Here is a 17599-nt window from a genome sequence, read left to right on the forward strand (position 1 = left end):
CCAAGAGGTACTAGGCAAAAATCTGTATTCCCAGTATTTGTACATAACGCACACTACGCCATGTTCTCTCCCATTCCGCGGCTTCACATGTTAGCCAATGCTTTTGAAAGTACAGATTTATTTAATAAATTGTTATCCACCTTGAAGTGTGTACTTTCTCAGCATTTCTTCTCCATGTTATAATGGATAAATGTAAACGTTGTGTTTCACTCTCTCTCGCTGCTCGCTGATGGTGTGTGAAGGAGACGTGTATTGACCAGTGATTACTATTTGTTATTTTATTATTATTATATGTTTAAGACTTTTTGTTTCTCTATTAGTGTATTTATTAGTGTATTTTTATATTAGATACCGTATATATGTATTGTGTTAAAGGCATTAGCCGTTTGATAAATAAATATTCTTCTTTATATGTGTTGAGATATCAAGAATACACGGTGTTCACTCTTTCTATGTTACAGGTATGCTCTTTCGTGGGCACAAACCCCATCGTTTGCTGCGTACAGGGTGAGGCGGTCTCCTCGACTCCCCCTTCCCTTGCACAGCTCCCGAGCGCCCCCACGAATGCCGCCTCAAGGCCGACCCAAGATGGCTGCCCGCCCATTCCGGCTGAGGCGGTCCATATAAAGCCAACAGGGCAGAAGGCTTGGGACAGTAAGCCCATTTTATGTCACACAAATCGATTACACATTTTTATCGATTGTTGCGCGGTATGATCGATAAACCTGAAATTATCAGTAACATTGATCTGGGAACAAAGTGAATGGTGCACTGAAATCAGTTATAGCAAATAAAAACCTATCAGCGGAAGCAAAACTGGCAGTGCACAACGGAGTCCTGGTTCCAACTCTAATGTATGGAAGTGAAACATGGAGTTGGCAAAAGAAGGATGAAAGGAGACTAAATGCAGTCGAAATGCGATCTCTCAGAAGAATGTGCGACAAAACGATGTATGATAGATGTACGAAAAGTGAAATAAGGAAGGAATGCAAAGCTGAGATAAGCATTATCGATAAAATTAAGAAAGGTGTGTTGAGATGGTTTGGACATGTAGAACGAATGAGTAAGGAAAGAACGGTAAAACAAATTTATGAGGAGAATGTTAGTGGGAAAAGAAGCAGAGGAAGACCGAGAAAAATATGGCACGATCAGGTATGCCAAATACTTGAATGCGGTCAGGTTAGGAATCGTAACAATCGGCGGGTATGTATGAGGAGATGCATGAACGTAGAAGAGGCGAAGAATGTTTGCGAGGACAGAGTGGTGAGGCGCTCTATTCTCTCTGCCTACCCCTGCGGAGAAGCGGCGTGAAGGTTAGTTAGTTAGTTAGTTTAAAGATATTATAAAATGTATTTATTGTAACTGCAGACAGTTGGTAGAATTCCATATTGTATTGTTGGGTAATATATCCAAAATTAAACAAGGTTTTAAATTAAACAACACTTTCTGCCCTGTAGCGGGTAAATATTAAGTCAAAAATATGCCTCTTTTGCTGGGATATAGTACATTTTCTGGGCATTCCGAAAACATGCACAACTGAAAATTTACGATTTTTGATTTATGACATTCTTGAAAGGAGTGAGCGATGTGTCAGAACAGTGGTATCTTTAGAGTCCAGCAAATTAATGTTGATATCACCAATTAATATCACTTCTTCTTTTTCTTTAATATTATTCAGCGGGTTATCTATTTGTTTGATGAAAATTTATTTATTGTAACTGCAGAGAGTTGGTAGAATTCCATATTGAATTGTTGGGTAATATATCCAAAATAATACAAGGTTTTTGTTGGATTGAATTCTACATTTATTTATGTATATGTTAATACGTGACGCAATTCGTTTTCTTAGCACATTATCAAACACTAACTAACTAACTAACTAACTAACCATCACGCCGCTTCTCCGCAGGGGTAGGCAGAGAGAATAGAGCGCCACACCACTCTGTCCTTGCAAACATTCTTCGCCTCTTCCACGTTCATGCATCTCCTCATACATACCCGCCGATTGTTACGACTCCTAACCTGACCACTTTCAAGTATTTGGCATACCTGATCGTGCCATGTTTTTCTCGGTCTTCCTCTGCTTCTTTTCCCACTAACATTCTCCTCATAAATTTGTTTTATCGTTCTTTCCTCACTCATTCGTTCTACATGTCCAAACCATCCCAACACACCTTTCTTACTTTTATCGATAATGCTTATCTCAGCTTTGCATTCCTTCCTTATTTCACTATTTGCACATCTATCATACATCATTTTGTCGCACATTCTTCTGAGAGATCGCATTTCGACTGCGTTCAGTCTACTTTCATCCTTCTTTTGCCAACTCCATGTTTCACTTCCATACATTAGAGTCGGAACCAGGACTCCGTTGTGCACTGCCAGTTTAGCTTCCGCTGATAGGTTTTTATTTGCTATAACTGATTTCAGTGCACCATTCACTTTGTTCCCAGCATTCACTCTCCTTTCTATGTCTTTATCAATCTTTCCATCCCTAGAAAACATACTACCCAAATACACGAAATCATCTACCTGTTCCAAAATCTCTCCGTTTACCAATATTTCACATTCAGATCTGCATTCTTCTCTTTCAAAAACCATAATCTTGGATTTGCTAACATTCATCGATAAATCACTTTCCTTGCACACATTATACACTTTTATCACCAACGTCTGCAGGTCTTCTCTGCTATCGGCAAGAAGAACAGCATCGTAAAACATTATCAAACACTGTTGACATTATCAAACACTCGTCTTTGATAATGTCCTAAGAAGAGGAAACGCGTCACGTATTATGTAACATATACATAAATAAATGTAGAATTCAGTCCAACTAACCTTGTTTTATTTTGTATATATTACCCAACAATTATAAAATGTATCACAAAGTATCATTGTTTTAACTACTTTTTATTGATACACTTTTTCCAACCGGTTTCGACAAGAACCTTGTCATCATCAGGGTTTACAACATTTTGAGTGTGTCCAAATACTTGTTCACAAAATCTGGATTATCTCCTATTACAGGAGTTATTTTCATATTATTTTTTGACATCTCATCAAAGATGAAGAAGAATATGGAAGTATGGGCATTTACGGGACTGACGACCGTCATAGGCTGGTTTAAGTGATCACTTTACACACATGTAAATTTACATCTCACCAATAGATGTCTCTAGTGGAGTTCTAGTGATTCAAGAACAAGGTTTCTAAATTGGTTCATATATACAGAACTTCCGAGAATTTGAGTAGTGTGGTTGTCAATAATGGGTAGAATTGGTGAATGTTAGACGTGTGTAAAGCGACCACTTAAACCAGCCTATGACGGTCGTCAGCCCCGCAAATGCCCAGACTTCCATATTCTTCTTCATCTTTGATGAGATGTCAAAAAATTATCATCAGGGTTTATGTTTATAGTTTTGTCCACGGTTTCAGAATGCATCGAGCTAGTGCAAAGCGTGTATCCGTGCACAGCTTCGTCATTTCTGGTAAACGCTCCCTTGACGCGTCATTATGCTTGCAACCACGCAGTTCCCCGCCTCACTGGGGGTAGCAGCCACGCGACTGAAGGAGAATTCCCACACATGGTAAGGACTAAGGGATCTATTTATCTCATCTGTGTTTTAAACTTCCTAAGTGATATGTTTTTACTATAATAAATAATAATATAATAAAAACCCTTATCCGCACCCCAATGGTGCATAGGGCACTGCTTCATATAAACGCAGTGTTATCTTGATCGTTTTACGCGTGAAGGAAAGGTGATCAGCCATCCGCTTCAGGTACCAGTCCAGGGTAATATTGAATAAATATTACAGTGAAAAAATCACTTGTACTTATTTTACCCCCCTTGGGAATCGAACCCAGGGCCTCCAGAACAGTAGCCGAGCGCCCTGACCATTACACTACGGAGGCAGACGAACAAATAATAATATAATAAAAACCCTTATCCGCACCAAATGGTGCATAGGGCACTGCTTCATATAAACGCAGTGTTATCTTGATCGTTTACATATGAAGGAAAGGTGATCAGCCCTCCGCTTCAGGTACCAGTCCAGGGTAATATTGAATAAATATTATAGTGAAAAAATCACTTGTATTTATTTCACTCCCTCCCTGGGAATGGGCCTCGAAGAACTCCAGATCGGTAGCTGAGCGTGCTGACCATTACACTACGGAGGTGGACAAATGTACAAATGTTACATATAAATGCAGTGTAATCTTGACAGTGAAAAAATCACTTATATTTATTTTACCCCCCTTGGGAATCGAACCTCCAGAACGGTAGCGGAGCATGCTGGCCATTACGGAGGCAGACACTTATTTTTTTCAAATCTAGTCGTAAATAAAAATAAAACTCATTAAACTGATATATTCAAGTGTTTAATTTTAATAAAATAATCAAGTCTTTCCACAAAGTTAATGCCGAATCAATAAATAATGTAGGGTTTAACTTTGCCCCCATTTATTGTGATGATTTTTTCAGGCACACTTAGGATTCCAGAATGATGACGCGATAGTTTGGGAGTGCGGGGGCTCCTTGATTAGCGATAAATGGGTCTTGGCCCCCGGATACTGCGTCTACCATAGACAATTCAGGTACTTACCATCCCTCACCTGTATTCATCTAAATTTCTAATGACTATTTTAACCACATTTTGAGTGTGTCCAAATACTTGTTCACAAAATCTGGATTATCTCCAATTACAGGAGTTATTTTCATATTATTTTTTGACATCTCATCAAAGATGAAGAAGAATATGGAAGTCTGGGCATTTACGGGGATCTCACATACTAATATAAGAGTTTCTGCTTAGTAAAAAGCTTCTTTACATCTCACCAATAGATGTCTCTAGTGAAGTTTTAGTGATTCATGAACAAGGTTTCTAAATTGGTTCATATATATAGAACTTCCAAGAATTTGAGTAGTGTGGTTGTCAATAATGGGTAGAATTGGTGAATGTTACACGTGTGTAAAGTGATCACTTAAACCAGCCTATGACGGTCGTAAGCCCCGTAAATGCCCAGACTTCCATATTCTTCTTCATCTTTGATGAGATGTCAAAAAATACTATTTTAACCCTTCGGCATACCGGCCGCCATGTCTTGGAGGCTGAGAAAATTTTACATTTGCAGTTTACACCACGCCTCCACCGTCTGTGGTAGTTCGTATTATAAAGATGCTACAACATTTTGAGTGTGTCCAAATACTTGTTCACAAGATCTGGATTATCTCCAATTACAGGAGTTATTTCATATTAGAAGAATGTGCGACAAAACGATGTATGATAGATGTGCGAATAGCGAATAAGGAAGGAATGCAATGCTGAGATAAGCATTATCGATAAAATTAAGAAAGGTGCGTTGAGATGGTTTGGACATGTGGAACGAATGAGTGAGGAAAGAACGGTAAAACAAATTTATGAGGCGAATGTTAGTGGAAAAAAAAGCAGAGGAAGACCGAGAAAAACATGGCACGATCAGGTATGCCAAATACTTGAAAGTGGTCGGGTCAGGAGTCGTAACAATCGGCGGGTATGTATGAGGAGATGCATGAACGTGGAAGAGGCGAAGAATGTTTGCAAGGACAGAGTGGTGTGGCGCTCTATTCTCTCTGCCTACCCCTGCGGGAAGCGGCGTGATGGTTAGTTAGTTAGTTAGTTAGTTATTTTATATTATTTTTTGACATTTCATCAAAGATGAAGAAGAATATGGAAGTCTGGGCATTTACGGGGCTGATAATAAAAATGAAAATGGTATTTTCTGGCGTTTCTTATGTGTGTGATTATAATCCAGGATTCGGACCTCACATACTAATAGAAGAGTTTCTGCTTGATAAAAAGCTTCTTTACATCTCACCAATAGATGTCTCTAGTGAAGTTCTAGTGATTCAAGAACAAGGTTTCTAAATTGGTTCATATATATAGAACCTCCAAGAATTCGAATACATAGTGTGTTGTCAATAATGGGTAGAATTGGTGAATGTTACACGTGTGTAAAATGATCACTTAGAGCAGCCTATGACGGTCGTCAGCCCCGTAAATGCCCAGACTTCCATATTCTTCTTCATCTTTGATGATAAGTCAAAAAATAATAAAGATACTAAGTGTGACATCTACAAATCAGTAAAGAAAGCTTTTTGTAATGCATTATTTTATATATTTTTTTTACAAATTTATTTGAAGACACTTGATCAAAGATGTCCCTGTGAGGATAGAATTATCCTTTTGATTGAAATACCAACTAAAATCAGTCAGAAATAACGGTACCCAAAGTACCATTAGGGCGTTTGTGCACTACATGAAATTTTACCATCTGGCACGTCAGTTAGCATATAAAAGGAGCATTGGTCTGTATGTTCCCGAGAGTTAGCTAAGGACAGCGTCGGCATAGATTGTTTCCCATTCCTATATACATGAGCAACCTGCGATGGTTATGCCTGTAGGAAGAGCTACCAGTTCCTCCAGGGTATGCTCGGCTACAACAGTCTAGAGACTAGAAGGAATGTGTATTTGATGAGGCATTTCTATCCATTGTTGCGCGGTATGATGGATAATCCTGAAACTATCCGGAGCATCGGTCTGTATGTTCCCGATAGTTAGCTAAGGACAGCGTGGGCAGAGATAGTTTCCCATTCCTATATACAGCACCAACCTGCGATGGTTATGCCTGTAGGAAGAGCTATCAGTTCCTCCAGGGTATGCTCGGCTACAACAGTCTAGATACTAGATGGAATGTGTATTTGATGAGGCATTTCTATCCATTGTTGCGCGGTATGATGGATAATCCTGAAACTATCCGGAGCATCGGTCTGTATGTTCCCGATAGTTAGCTAAGGACAGCGTGGGCATAGATTGTTTCCCATTCCTATATACAGCACCAACCTGCGATGGTTATGCCTGTAGGAAGAGCTATCAGTTCCTCCAGGGTATGCTCGGCTACAACAGTCTAGATACTAGATGGAATGTGTATTTGGTGAGGCATTTCTATCCATTGTTGCGCGGTATGATGGATAATCCTGAAACTATCCGGAGCATCGGTCTGTATGTTCCCGATAGTTAGCTAAGGACAGCGTGGGCATAGATAGTTTCCCATTCCTATATACAGGAGCAACCTGCCGATGGTTATGCCTGTAGGAAGATATGCTGAACAATACCTGTTCCATGTGCCTGAGGGGGTATTCCTATAAGGGATTCTTCTACATCTTTAACAAGAGTCTTCTTGCTTACTTTTAATGTATACGCCTTGAATATTGTTTTTTATCAGTATTTATACTTTTTTCTTTGGAATAAAATTGAATTTAATTGAATTGAATACAAATATTTTTCAGAGACGTCAAGTATGTACATCTCGGCGGGAGGGACAGCACTTCTCAGATACCCAGCCATGAGTTGTTCAATATCACGTCCATACGTGTCCACCCGGATTATAAACACGGGTCATCTTACAACAATTTAGCCCTGCTAGAACTCGACAGAAGGTGAGATCGGTTGATTTTCTTTGTCATATTTTGACATACTCAAATCTTAAATGGTATCATTAATATTTATTTTTTCTTTATTTTAAATTCTTTGCATTCATTTTTCATTCAAACCCTTATCCGCACCCCAATGGTGCATAGGGCACTGCATCATATAAACACAGTGTTATCTTAATCATTAACACATGAAGGAAAGGTGATCAGCCCTCCGCTTCAGGTACCAGTCCAGGGTAATATTGAATAAATATTAGAGTGAAAAAATCACTTATATTTATTCGACCTCCAAGGGACCTCACGGGAGCCACCTTGTTCCTAATTCAAACCCTTATTCAAACCCCACTGGGGTGCGAATAAGGGTTTGAATGAAATATGATATAAAGTAATCAGGAATTTTAGCTTGTAAAATTGTTACGTTTTGGTGCGATTTAATGATTTCGTATTGGTTGAACACAGGATTGGTCACGTTTTGTTCCTACTTTAATTAAGATTTTGATAGAACACAGTCAACAGAACAGATTTGCATTAAAAGGATTTTTTGTGCAATATTGAAAATGTAACTTTTTGGTGAGGACCTTCACATACCGCTCACTCCTTTCAACAACGTCATATATCAAAAAACTTGATTTTTCAGGATATCGTTTTTAAACTTTAAAAATATAATACAATGTATTAAAAATAAATATCAAGCCACTTATTGGACTTTAAAGTTCAAGAATATAATTAAATATGTCAAAATTATGTTTTTAGGTTAAACCTGAAGGTTTTGTCTCCATGTGAAAAATATTCAGTATATTTAAAAAATGTCCGCCTCCGTAGCGTAATGGTCGGCGCGCTCGGTTACCGTTCTGGAGGTCCCGGGTTCGATTCCCAGAGGGGGTCTAATAAACATAAGTGATTTTTTCACTCTAATATTTATTCAATATTACCCTGGACTGGTACCTGAAGCGGAGGACTGATCACCTTTCCTTTGTGTGTTAACGATCAAGATAACACTGCGTTTATATGATGCAGTGCCCTATGCACCATTGGGGTGCGGATAAGGGGTTTATTATTATATTTAAAAAAAATATTAAACAATACCTTTTCTTCAAAATACAAAAAAACACTTTCTGCCCTGTAGCTGGTAAATATTAAGTTTAAAATATGCCGCTTTTGCTGGGACATAGTACATTTTCTAGGCATTCCGAAAACATGCCCAACTGAAAATTGATGATTTTTGATATATGACGTTGTTGAAAGGAGTGAGCGATATGTAAATACAATTTTTGGTACCTATATAACATTTTTTCTTTTAGATTGAGGTTCAGTGAAAAGATTCGTCCAGCCTGCCTCCACACTGGAGAGATCGTTGAAGACAAGAAGGCTATAGCGACTGCATGGGGGCCCATATCTCATACTGAACCATACAACCAAACGATGCTTAAAGTACGTTCTTACACATTTCATCTTCCTTATCGGGCCTGTCTAAACCAGACGTGTCAGGGCCGATTCAGGTAATAAACTATCTATAGATTGCAGGGCCGTAGAAACAAATACTTTAGCTTTCTAATTAAAAATAAAGGGATTATTAATATTGAAATATCAATATAATATCTTGTTGTGAGACTCCTATTGAAGCATACAATCAAACGCTATTTAAAGTATGATGACTTCTTAAAAATTTCATCTTCTTGATCGGGCCTGTCTAAACCAGACACAATTCAGGGCCGATCCAGATAATAAATTAGATTTTAGGGCCGCAGAAACAAATACTTTAACTTTATAATGAAATATTTTGAGATTCAAGGATAATTTATATTATATTTCAACATAAGGAATATATCAACATAATCTGTGATGCGTAAGCAATGCATTATGTCTTCTTCTTCGAACCCTTATCCACACCCTAATGGTGCATAGGGCACTGCATCTTATTATCTTGATCATTAACACACGAAGGAAAGGTGATCAGCCTTCAGGAACCGGTCCAGGGAATTGAACCCGGGACCTCCAGAACAGTAGCCGAGCACGCTGACCATTACACCACGGAGCAGAATGCATTATTTAATTTCATGAAAGTAACGTACAGTGTTAGCACTACTAACACGGACAGTGCACACCCACATACATGTATATATATCAATGATTATAGAAAACACTTCGTTTTTTACCACTTGAGTTTTATTATAGACTACATGTTTCAGAAGTTAAACTTTCATCATTCAGGTCTGTATATGTAGTTATTATACAGACCTGAATGATGGAAGTTTAACTTCTGAAACATGTAGTCTATAATAAAACTCAAGTGGTAAAAAACGAAGTGTTTTCTTTAATCATTGTAACATGTCTTACCACAAAGTTAATGCCGAAACAATAAATAAAATATATATATCAATGAGACACTTTGAAAATATTTCTTCTTCCGTGGTCTTATCCTGTGGATTGGTCTGCAGCAAAAAATGACACCTCCTTTGCTATTCTGGTATATTATGCTTCCAAATCTACTTCAGATCCTCATATTAATTAGTATTTAGATAGTATTATATTTGGATTATAAAATAGCTTACAATTTCAGGCGGTGCTAGAAATATTTGATAAGGACACATGTTCAAGGAAGAACCCGCCTTCTAGGAGAAACCCTGAAGGAGTTAGAGACAGCATCCAGTTCTGCGCGGGGCTGTCATCCGATATCAAAGACACTTGTCAGGTATATAGAGTACCCATTCTAAATACACCATCTTTAGCTTCTGTCTTCCACTGCTGGATATAGACCAAGGGTGGTCAACCCACGGCCCGCGGGCCGCATGCGCCCCGCCGGGTGTCTACTTGCGGCCCGTGGAGCATTTCACATATTTTTTCATGTGTGCATAAAACTACCAAAAGAACATTCCACCGTGCGTAGCTCATTATGTTTGCTTTGAATAATAGAAGAAATTTTGTTTTACGGCCCGGTGTAAAATATCATTTCTCAAATCTGGCCCGGCTGCTGAAAAGGTTGGCCACCCATGATAAAGACCTTTATATAAATTCTTTTGCATTTCACAATATATAATAATTACAAGTACAAAAAAATATATAGTATTAATACATAAAAAAGATCCCACAAAGACAAAGCCTGTGTGTGGGTATACATTATATTTTAGCTTATAATAAAGGGTCATATTATTTTTTGACATCTCATCAAAGATGAAGAAGAATATGGAAGTCTGGGCATTTACGGGGCTGACGACCGTCATAGGCTGGTTTATCATTCACCAATTCTACCCATTATTGGCAACCACACTACTCAAATTCTTGGAACTTCTATATATCGCCCACTCCTTTCAAGAACGTCATAAATCAAAAATCGTCAATTTTCAGTTGGGCATGTTTTCGGAATGCTCAGAAAATGTCCTATATCCCAGCAAAAGCGGCATATTTTAAACTTAATATTTACCCGCTACAGGGCACAAAGTATTGTTTTTGCATTTTGAAGAAGAGGTATTGTATAATATTTTTTTTTAAATAAACTAAATATTTTTTAAATGGAGAAAAAACCTTCAGGTTTTAACTAAAAAGTTCTATTGCACAGTAAAAAGTTCAGTAAGTGGCTTGATATTTATTTTTAATACACTGTATTATATTTTTAAACTTTAAAAACGTTCTCCTGAAAAATCAAGTATTTTGATTTATGACGTTCTTGAAAGGAGTGAGCCATATATGAACCAATTTTAAACATTATTCTTGAATCACTAGAACTATGTGCCCAGACTTCCACATTATTCTTCATCTTTGATGAGATGTCAAAAAATAATATGAAAATAACTCCTGTAATTGGAGATAATCCAGATTTTGTGAAAAAGTATTTGGACACACTCAAAATGTTGTGTAAAATAAAGGCTCTGGCAAGAATACAATTGATATTTAAAATAAAATTAGATTAAAAAGAACATTAAAATAAATTTATCCTTCTTCTAACCCTTATCCGCACCCGATGGTGCATAGGGCACTGCATCGTAGCGACGCAGTGTTATCTTGATCGTTAATTGCATGAAGGCAAGGTGATCAGCCTTGCGCTTCTTGTACCAGTCCAGGGTGATATCAAATAAATGTGAGAGTGAAAATCGGCCATATTTATTTTGACCCCCCTGGGAATCGAACCCGGGACCTCCAGCACGGTAGCCAAACGCGCTGATCACTGCGCTACGGAGGTGGACTAAATAAATTTATAGGGCAGTTATTTTGCAACCCACGATGGCGCCCAACGCTTTTCCCTTGCATTGTTTAACCTTTGCGGGAGTACAAAAGTTGATGTCCGAATTCTCTGGGGAGTGGGCTCTTTTTACATGATTTTTTTTCTTCATCAAATCGATGTATTATGAAGATAGAAACTATGTTAAAACATTTAAAAAAACTAATTAATTAAATAAATATTTTTCAATTATGACAAAATTACACACAAATATCCACAGATGTCATTACTATACAAGTTACGTCATACTAACTGACAGACGGACTTCGACGTTCATTAACGTCCATACTCCTTTAAGGGAAATTCGCACTGACGTTCATTTACGTCCATACTCTCGGACTGGTTAAAAACCAAATTCTTCTCCGTCTTAATCCTCATTGCTGAGGGTTGTGACCCTTGCAGAAGCAATGACTCTTCTCCAGTTATCCCTTGACTGCGCTGCACGTAGCGCTCCAACCACTGAGGTGCCTGCTGCTGCCTTAATTTGATCGGTCCATCGTGTGGGGGATCTTCCTCTCCCTCTCTTTCCCTCCAGGCTACCGATCACAACTAGGCGTTCCAGGCTATCCTCGTTGCCACGCGCAACGTGTCCAAAGAACTGGAGAATCCGTCGGGTACAGATATTGGCCAAAACCAAATACATAATTGAATTTATGATCGTTCCAGGGCGACTCGGGCGGGCCTCTCCAGGTGCACAACCACCATAACGTGCACTGCACGTACTTGCTCATAGGCCTGATATCTAGCGGAAGAATCTGCGGAGTCGCGGGACAGCCGAATGTGTACACGAGGATATCAGCCTATGTACCGTGGATCGAGAGCATCGTGTGGCCTTGATCGTATTACCAACCTAACGTAACCCAGTAGTTGTCAAATTGACTAGCCAATGATTCAACTATGTGCATTATCTAACTTAACCTTACCTAGTAGTTGTCAAATTGACTAGCCAAAGATCCGACTATGTGCATTATCTAACTTAACCTTACCTAGTAGTTGTCAAATTGACTAGCCAAAGATCCAACTATGTACATTACCTAGCCTAACCTAACCCAGTAGTTGTCAAATTGACTTACCAAAGATCCGACTATGTGCATTATCTAACTTAACCTTACCTAGTAGTTGTCAAATTGACTGTCCAAAGATCCAACTATGTGCATTATCTCACCTAACCTAACCCAGTAGTTGTCAAATTCACTAGCAAAACATCCAACTATGTACATTACCTAACCTAACCTAACCCAGTAGTTGTCAAATTGACTAGCCAAAGATCCAACTATGTGCATTATCTAACTTAACCTAACCTAACCCAGTAGTTGTCAAATTCACTAGCAAAACATCCAACTATGTACATTACCTAACCTAACCTAACCCTGTAGTTGTCAAATTGACTAGCCAAAGATCCAAATATGCACATAACAACTATTAAACATTTTTCTTCAGAGCTTAATCCGTTCGCAATAAAAAAAACACCTAAGTTATAACAAGATTTATGTTTTGTACTGACATTTCTTGGTGGAACTGCATTTTAAAGAATAAAAAACGACCATGTAGTTTTTTCCATATGAATTTTATTTGCATTTAAGCGCAGGAGTGATCATCTTGCCTTCATGTAAGTAACAGTCAAGCTTTTGTACAATACAGTGCCCTATGCGGCACTCGTTGTTTTGTTGTTATTGAGTGCGGATATGGGTAAGAAGCAAAGGAGAAGAATTTTATATGACAAGAACATTTTATTTGTCAAATAAAATCCATGTGAAAAAAACTACATCGATTTTAAATCAATAAAACTTTATATTACACTTGAAAATGAGTTTTTATTGTAATTTTTTTTAAAGTATTGGTGGCGACTGACCGGAGCCATTTGGTCGTAACGTAACACAACGTTTGTGAACAAGTATTTGGACACACTCAAAATGTTGTAAATAAATTATCTGGTCAAATTATAAGCTTAAACAATAAAAATGAAAATAGTATTTTCTGGAGTTTCTCATGTGTGTGATTATAATCCAGGATTCGGACCTCACATACTAATATAAGAGTTTCTGCTTAGTAAAAAGCTTCTTTACATCTCACCAATAGATGTTTCTAGTGAAGTTCTAGTGATTCTAGGACAAGGTTTTTAAATTGGTTCATATATATAGAAGTTCCAAGAATTTGAGTAGTGTGGTTGTCAATAATGGGTAGAATAGGTGAATGTTACACGTGTGTAACGTGATCACTTAAACCAGCCTATGACGGTCGTCAGCCCCGTAAATGCCCAGACTTCAATATTCTTCTTCATCTTTGATGAGATGTCAAAAAATAATACTCCAGATCGGTAGCCGAGCGCGCTGACCATTACACTACGGAGGTGGACAAATCGCTCACTCCTTTCAAGAACGTCATAAATCGAAAATCGTCAATTTTCAGTTGTGCATGTTTTCGGAATGCCCAGAAAATGTATTATATCCCAGCAAAAGCGGCATATTTTAAACTTAATATTTACCCGCTACAGGGCAGAAAATATTGTTTTTGCATTTTGAAGAAGAGGTATTGTATAATATTTTTTTTTAAATATACTAAATATTTTTTAAATGGAGAATAAACCTTCAGGTTTTACTTAAAAAGATCTGTTGCACAGTAAGAAGTTCAATAAGTGGCTTGATATTTATTTTTAATACATTGTATTCTATTTTTAAACTTTAAAAACGTTCTCCTGAAAAATCAAGTTTTTTGATTTATGACGTTCTTGAAAGGAGTGAGCGAAATGTACAAATGATAAATTTGTTGAAGTTTGTAGGTAAGTACTTTTTTTTTTTTTTTTAATGTATTTTTTATTAATGGTTACATTTTTTTGACATTTCAAATTACTAAATTCATCTATGGTAAAGTTTGACGTTTGTCATTGCTTTTGTTGTTATTATGTGATGCGAGCCGATGGATATTTACGTTATTGTATGGCTATTTTCACCCTACTATGAATGTATAAAGCAATTATATATAGTTTTTTGAAGAAATTACTGACTCAAATGCAAGATGTCCATATGTGAAGAGTTGTGTCGAGCCTGCCTCAGTCGGAATGGAAAAGTGTCGCTTTTTTGCAAAGATAGTGACATATGCCTGGCTGATCTTATGTGGGAATGTATCTCATTGAAGGTAAAATCCTATATATATATATATATATATATATATATATATATATATATATATATATATATATATATATATATATATATATATATAATGTATATGTGTTGTCGGGAATAGGGAAGGATGCAAAGACAACAAAGAGATTAACTTTTCAATTGAGTTTATTTAATAACAATATACGTGTTTTTCTAATCGACCGACCACTGTCATAGATCTTCTTATTTGCTCTGCTTCGCTCTGCGCCGCTCTCTTGCGCACCTCTGCTTGCTTACATCAGACGCCCATAGATGGTGTAATACAATTTTTTCATTGCTTAAATCTAACAATATATATATATATATAATATATATATATATATATATATATATATATATATATATATATATATATATATATATATATATATATATATATATATATGTATTGAACGATGCCTTTAACAAAATACATGTATACAGTATTAAATATAAAAATACACTATTGAATACACTAATAGAGAAACAAAAAGTCTTAAACATAAAATAATAATAAAATTACAAATAGTAAGCACTGGTCAATACACGTCTCCTTCACACACTATCAGCAAGCAGTGAGAGAGAAATATATATATATATATATATATATATATATATATATATATATATATATATATATATATATATATATATATATATATATATATATATATATATATATATATATATATATATATATATATATATATATATATATATATATATATATATATATATATATATATATATATATATATATATATATATATATATATATATATATATATATATATATATATATATATATATATATATATATATATATATATATATATATATATATATATATATATATATATATATATATATATATATGGTGCATAGGGCACTGTGTCATATAAACGCAGTGTTATCATGATCGTTTACACACGAAGGAAAGGTGATCAGCCCTCCGCTTCAGGTACCGGTCCAGGGTAATATTGAATAAATATTACAGTGAAAAAATCACTTATATTTATTTTACCCCCCTTGGGAATCGAACCCGGGACCTCCAGAACGGTAGCCGAGCGTGCTGACCATTACACTACGGAGGCGGACAAAATATATATATATATATATATATATATATATATATATATATATATATATATATATATATATATATATATATATATATATATATATATATATATATATATATATATATATATATATATATATATATATATATATATATATATATATATATATATATATATATATATATATATATATATATATATATATATATATATATATATATATATATATATATATATATATATATATATATATATATATATATATATATATATATATATATATATATATATATATATATATATATATATATATATATATATATATATATATATATATATATAATATAAATAAAATTAGAATTCCATCCAATAATCGTAAAACCCGATTAAAAATGTCAGTACCAAAATGGATGTGTAACTCTCTTTTCCCTTACAGATTGAACATAACCCTTGTGTTTCTTTGCCAAGCAAGCTGTGCGAAGCTTGTATCAATAAATTGGAAGAGTTCAACAGATTCAAACTGCTCTGCTGGGACTCCGATAAAAGGCTGAACAAAAATGTCTCAAATTGTAGAAAAAAATCACAGGCCGAAACAGGTAGGAACATTTTTGATTGGCATAATGTAGGTGTGATGAATATCTGGTATTCTGGGTGTCTGGTTGCTTTTTACTTTCCGGACGAATGCTGGATGGGTTATTATAAATGAATAAATATGGCTCGAAGCTAGAACTGTATGCCAGGGTCAGGAGTGCAGAAGTCAGAAGGGGTGTGCGGCTGAGGCAGGTATAGTTGGGAAGATCAAGGGTCTATGAGATGGTGTAGCCATGTGGGGGGTGTAGTTAGAGCAGTATATATGGGAGAGTAGGCCCGAGAGTCTACATAGCATGTATGGCTAGAAGCTAGGACTGTATGCCAGGGTCAGGAGTGCAGAAGTCAGAAGGGGTGTGCGGCTGAGGCAGGTATAGTTGGGAAGATCAAGGGTCTATGAGATGGTGTAGCCATGTGGGGGGTATAGTTAGAGCAGTATATATGGGACAGTAGGCCCGAGAGTCTACATAGCATGTATGGCTAGAAGCTAGGACTGTATGCCAGGGTCAGGAGTGCAGAAAAATCTGAAGGAATTTGCAATTATTATCCCAGTAAATCTAGAAACTACTTCAAAATTGTATGTATTTCATTTTAGATAAATTTGACAATCCCGTGTATCCAGAAATTCAAAGAACCATCCGGAAAAGATCCAGGAAGACGTCTACAGTCAACGCTTGTACTAAGAGAAAGGTATACTAATGTGCAAAGGCAAATAGCCGCAAGTTAAAAACAGTAGTTTTGAGATAAACAAGTTTATAGTTAACTTAAAATGATGCTTTTCGACAAAATATGTATCAAATTAATACAATTTTGCGGCTATTTGGATAATGAATATCTCGGTAGAGGAAAGAGATGGAGCAAAGTCTGTGATTGTATATGATAGAGGCCGGGTATAATAATGCTTTGGGCCGTGTTACGCCAAACAGCCGCAACTTGAGTTACGGCTAGTTGCTTTTACACATTAGTACATATGATACACATACCAACCCTTTTTGCTATATTCCCAGCACGTAGAATACAATATACATATCTACAAAAAGAACATCAATAATATATTATTTTTTATGTTTTTTTTAAATAAAATAGTAGACTCAAA

General features: G+C 36.1%; 2 protein-coding genes across 4 annotated transcripts in view; both read left to right on the forward strand.

Moving 5' to 3' along the window:
• The window catches only part of LOC148301639 (venom protease-like), a 38677-nt gene extending 25180 nt beyond the window's left edge, over nucleotides 1-13497 (forward strand). The window contains exons 3-9 of one of the 2 annotated variants that reach the window (XM_088272948.1): nucleotides 462-654; nucleotides 3436-3587; nucleotides 4487-4599; nucleotides 7331-7480; nucleotides 8776-8905; nucleotides 10035-10166; nucleotides 12357-13497. In XM_088272948.1, coding sequence (XP_088129074.1) covers nucleotides 462-654; nucleotides 3436-3587; nucleotides 4487-4599; nucleotides 7331-7480; nucleotides 8776-8905; nucleotides 10035-10166; nucleotides 12357-12527 — 1041 coding nt within the window. In that variant the 3' untranslated portion in view covers nucleotides 12528-13497. The remainder of the gene's footprint in view (nucleotides 1-461; nucleotides 655-3435; nucleotides 3588-4486; nucleotides 4600-7330; nucleotides 7481-8775; nucleotides 8906-10034; nucleotides 10167-12356) is intronic. The other variant, XM_088272946.1, reaches the window with a different exon arrangement.
• Nucleotides 1-17599, forward strand: part of LOC148301640 (uncharacterized) — a 36624-nt gene that overhangs the window by 6875 nt on the left and 12150 nt on the right. Inside the window, exons 2-4 of one of the 2 annotated variants that reach the window (XM_088272941.1) lie at nucleotides 14780-14825; nucleotides 16352-16511; nucleotides 17099-17193. In XM_088272941.1, the coding sequence (XP_088129067.1) occupies nucleotides 14802-14825; nucleotides 16352-16511; nucleotides 17099-17193 (279 nt within the window). In that variant the 5' untranslated portion in view covers nucleotides 14780-14801. Of the gene's footprint in view, nucleotides 1-14570; nucleotides 14826-16351; nucleotides 16512-17098; nucleotides 17194-17599 lie in introns of those variants that run through there. The other variant, XM_088272939.1, reaches the window with a different exon arrangement.

This window comes from Brachycentrus maculatus, unplaced genomic scaffold, assembly GCF_059751285.1.
Source record: "Brachycentrus maculatus isolate JH-2025_06_01 unplaced genomic scaffold, ASM5975128v1 h1tg000534l, whole genome shotgun sequence".
NCBI lineage: Eukaryota > Metazoa > Arthropoda > Insecta > Trichoptera > Brachycentridae > Brachycentrus > Brachycentrus maculatus.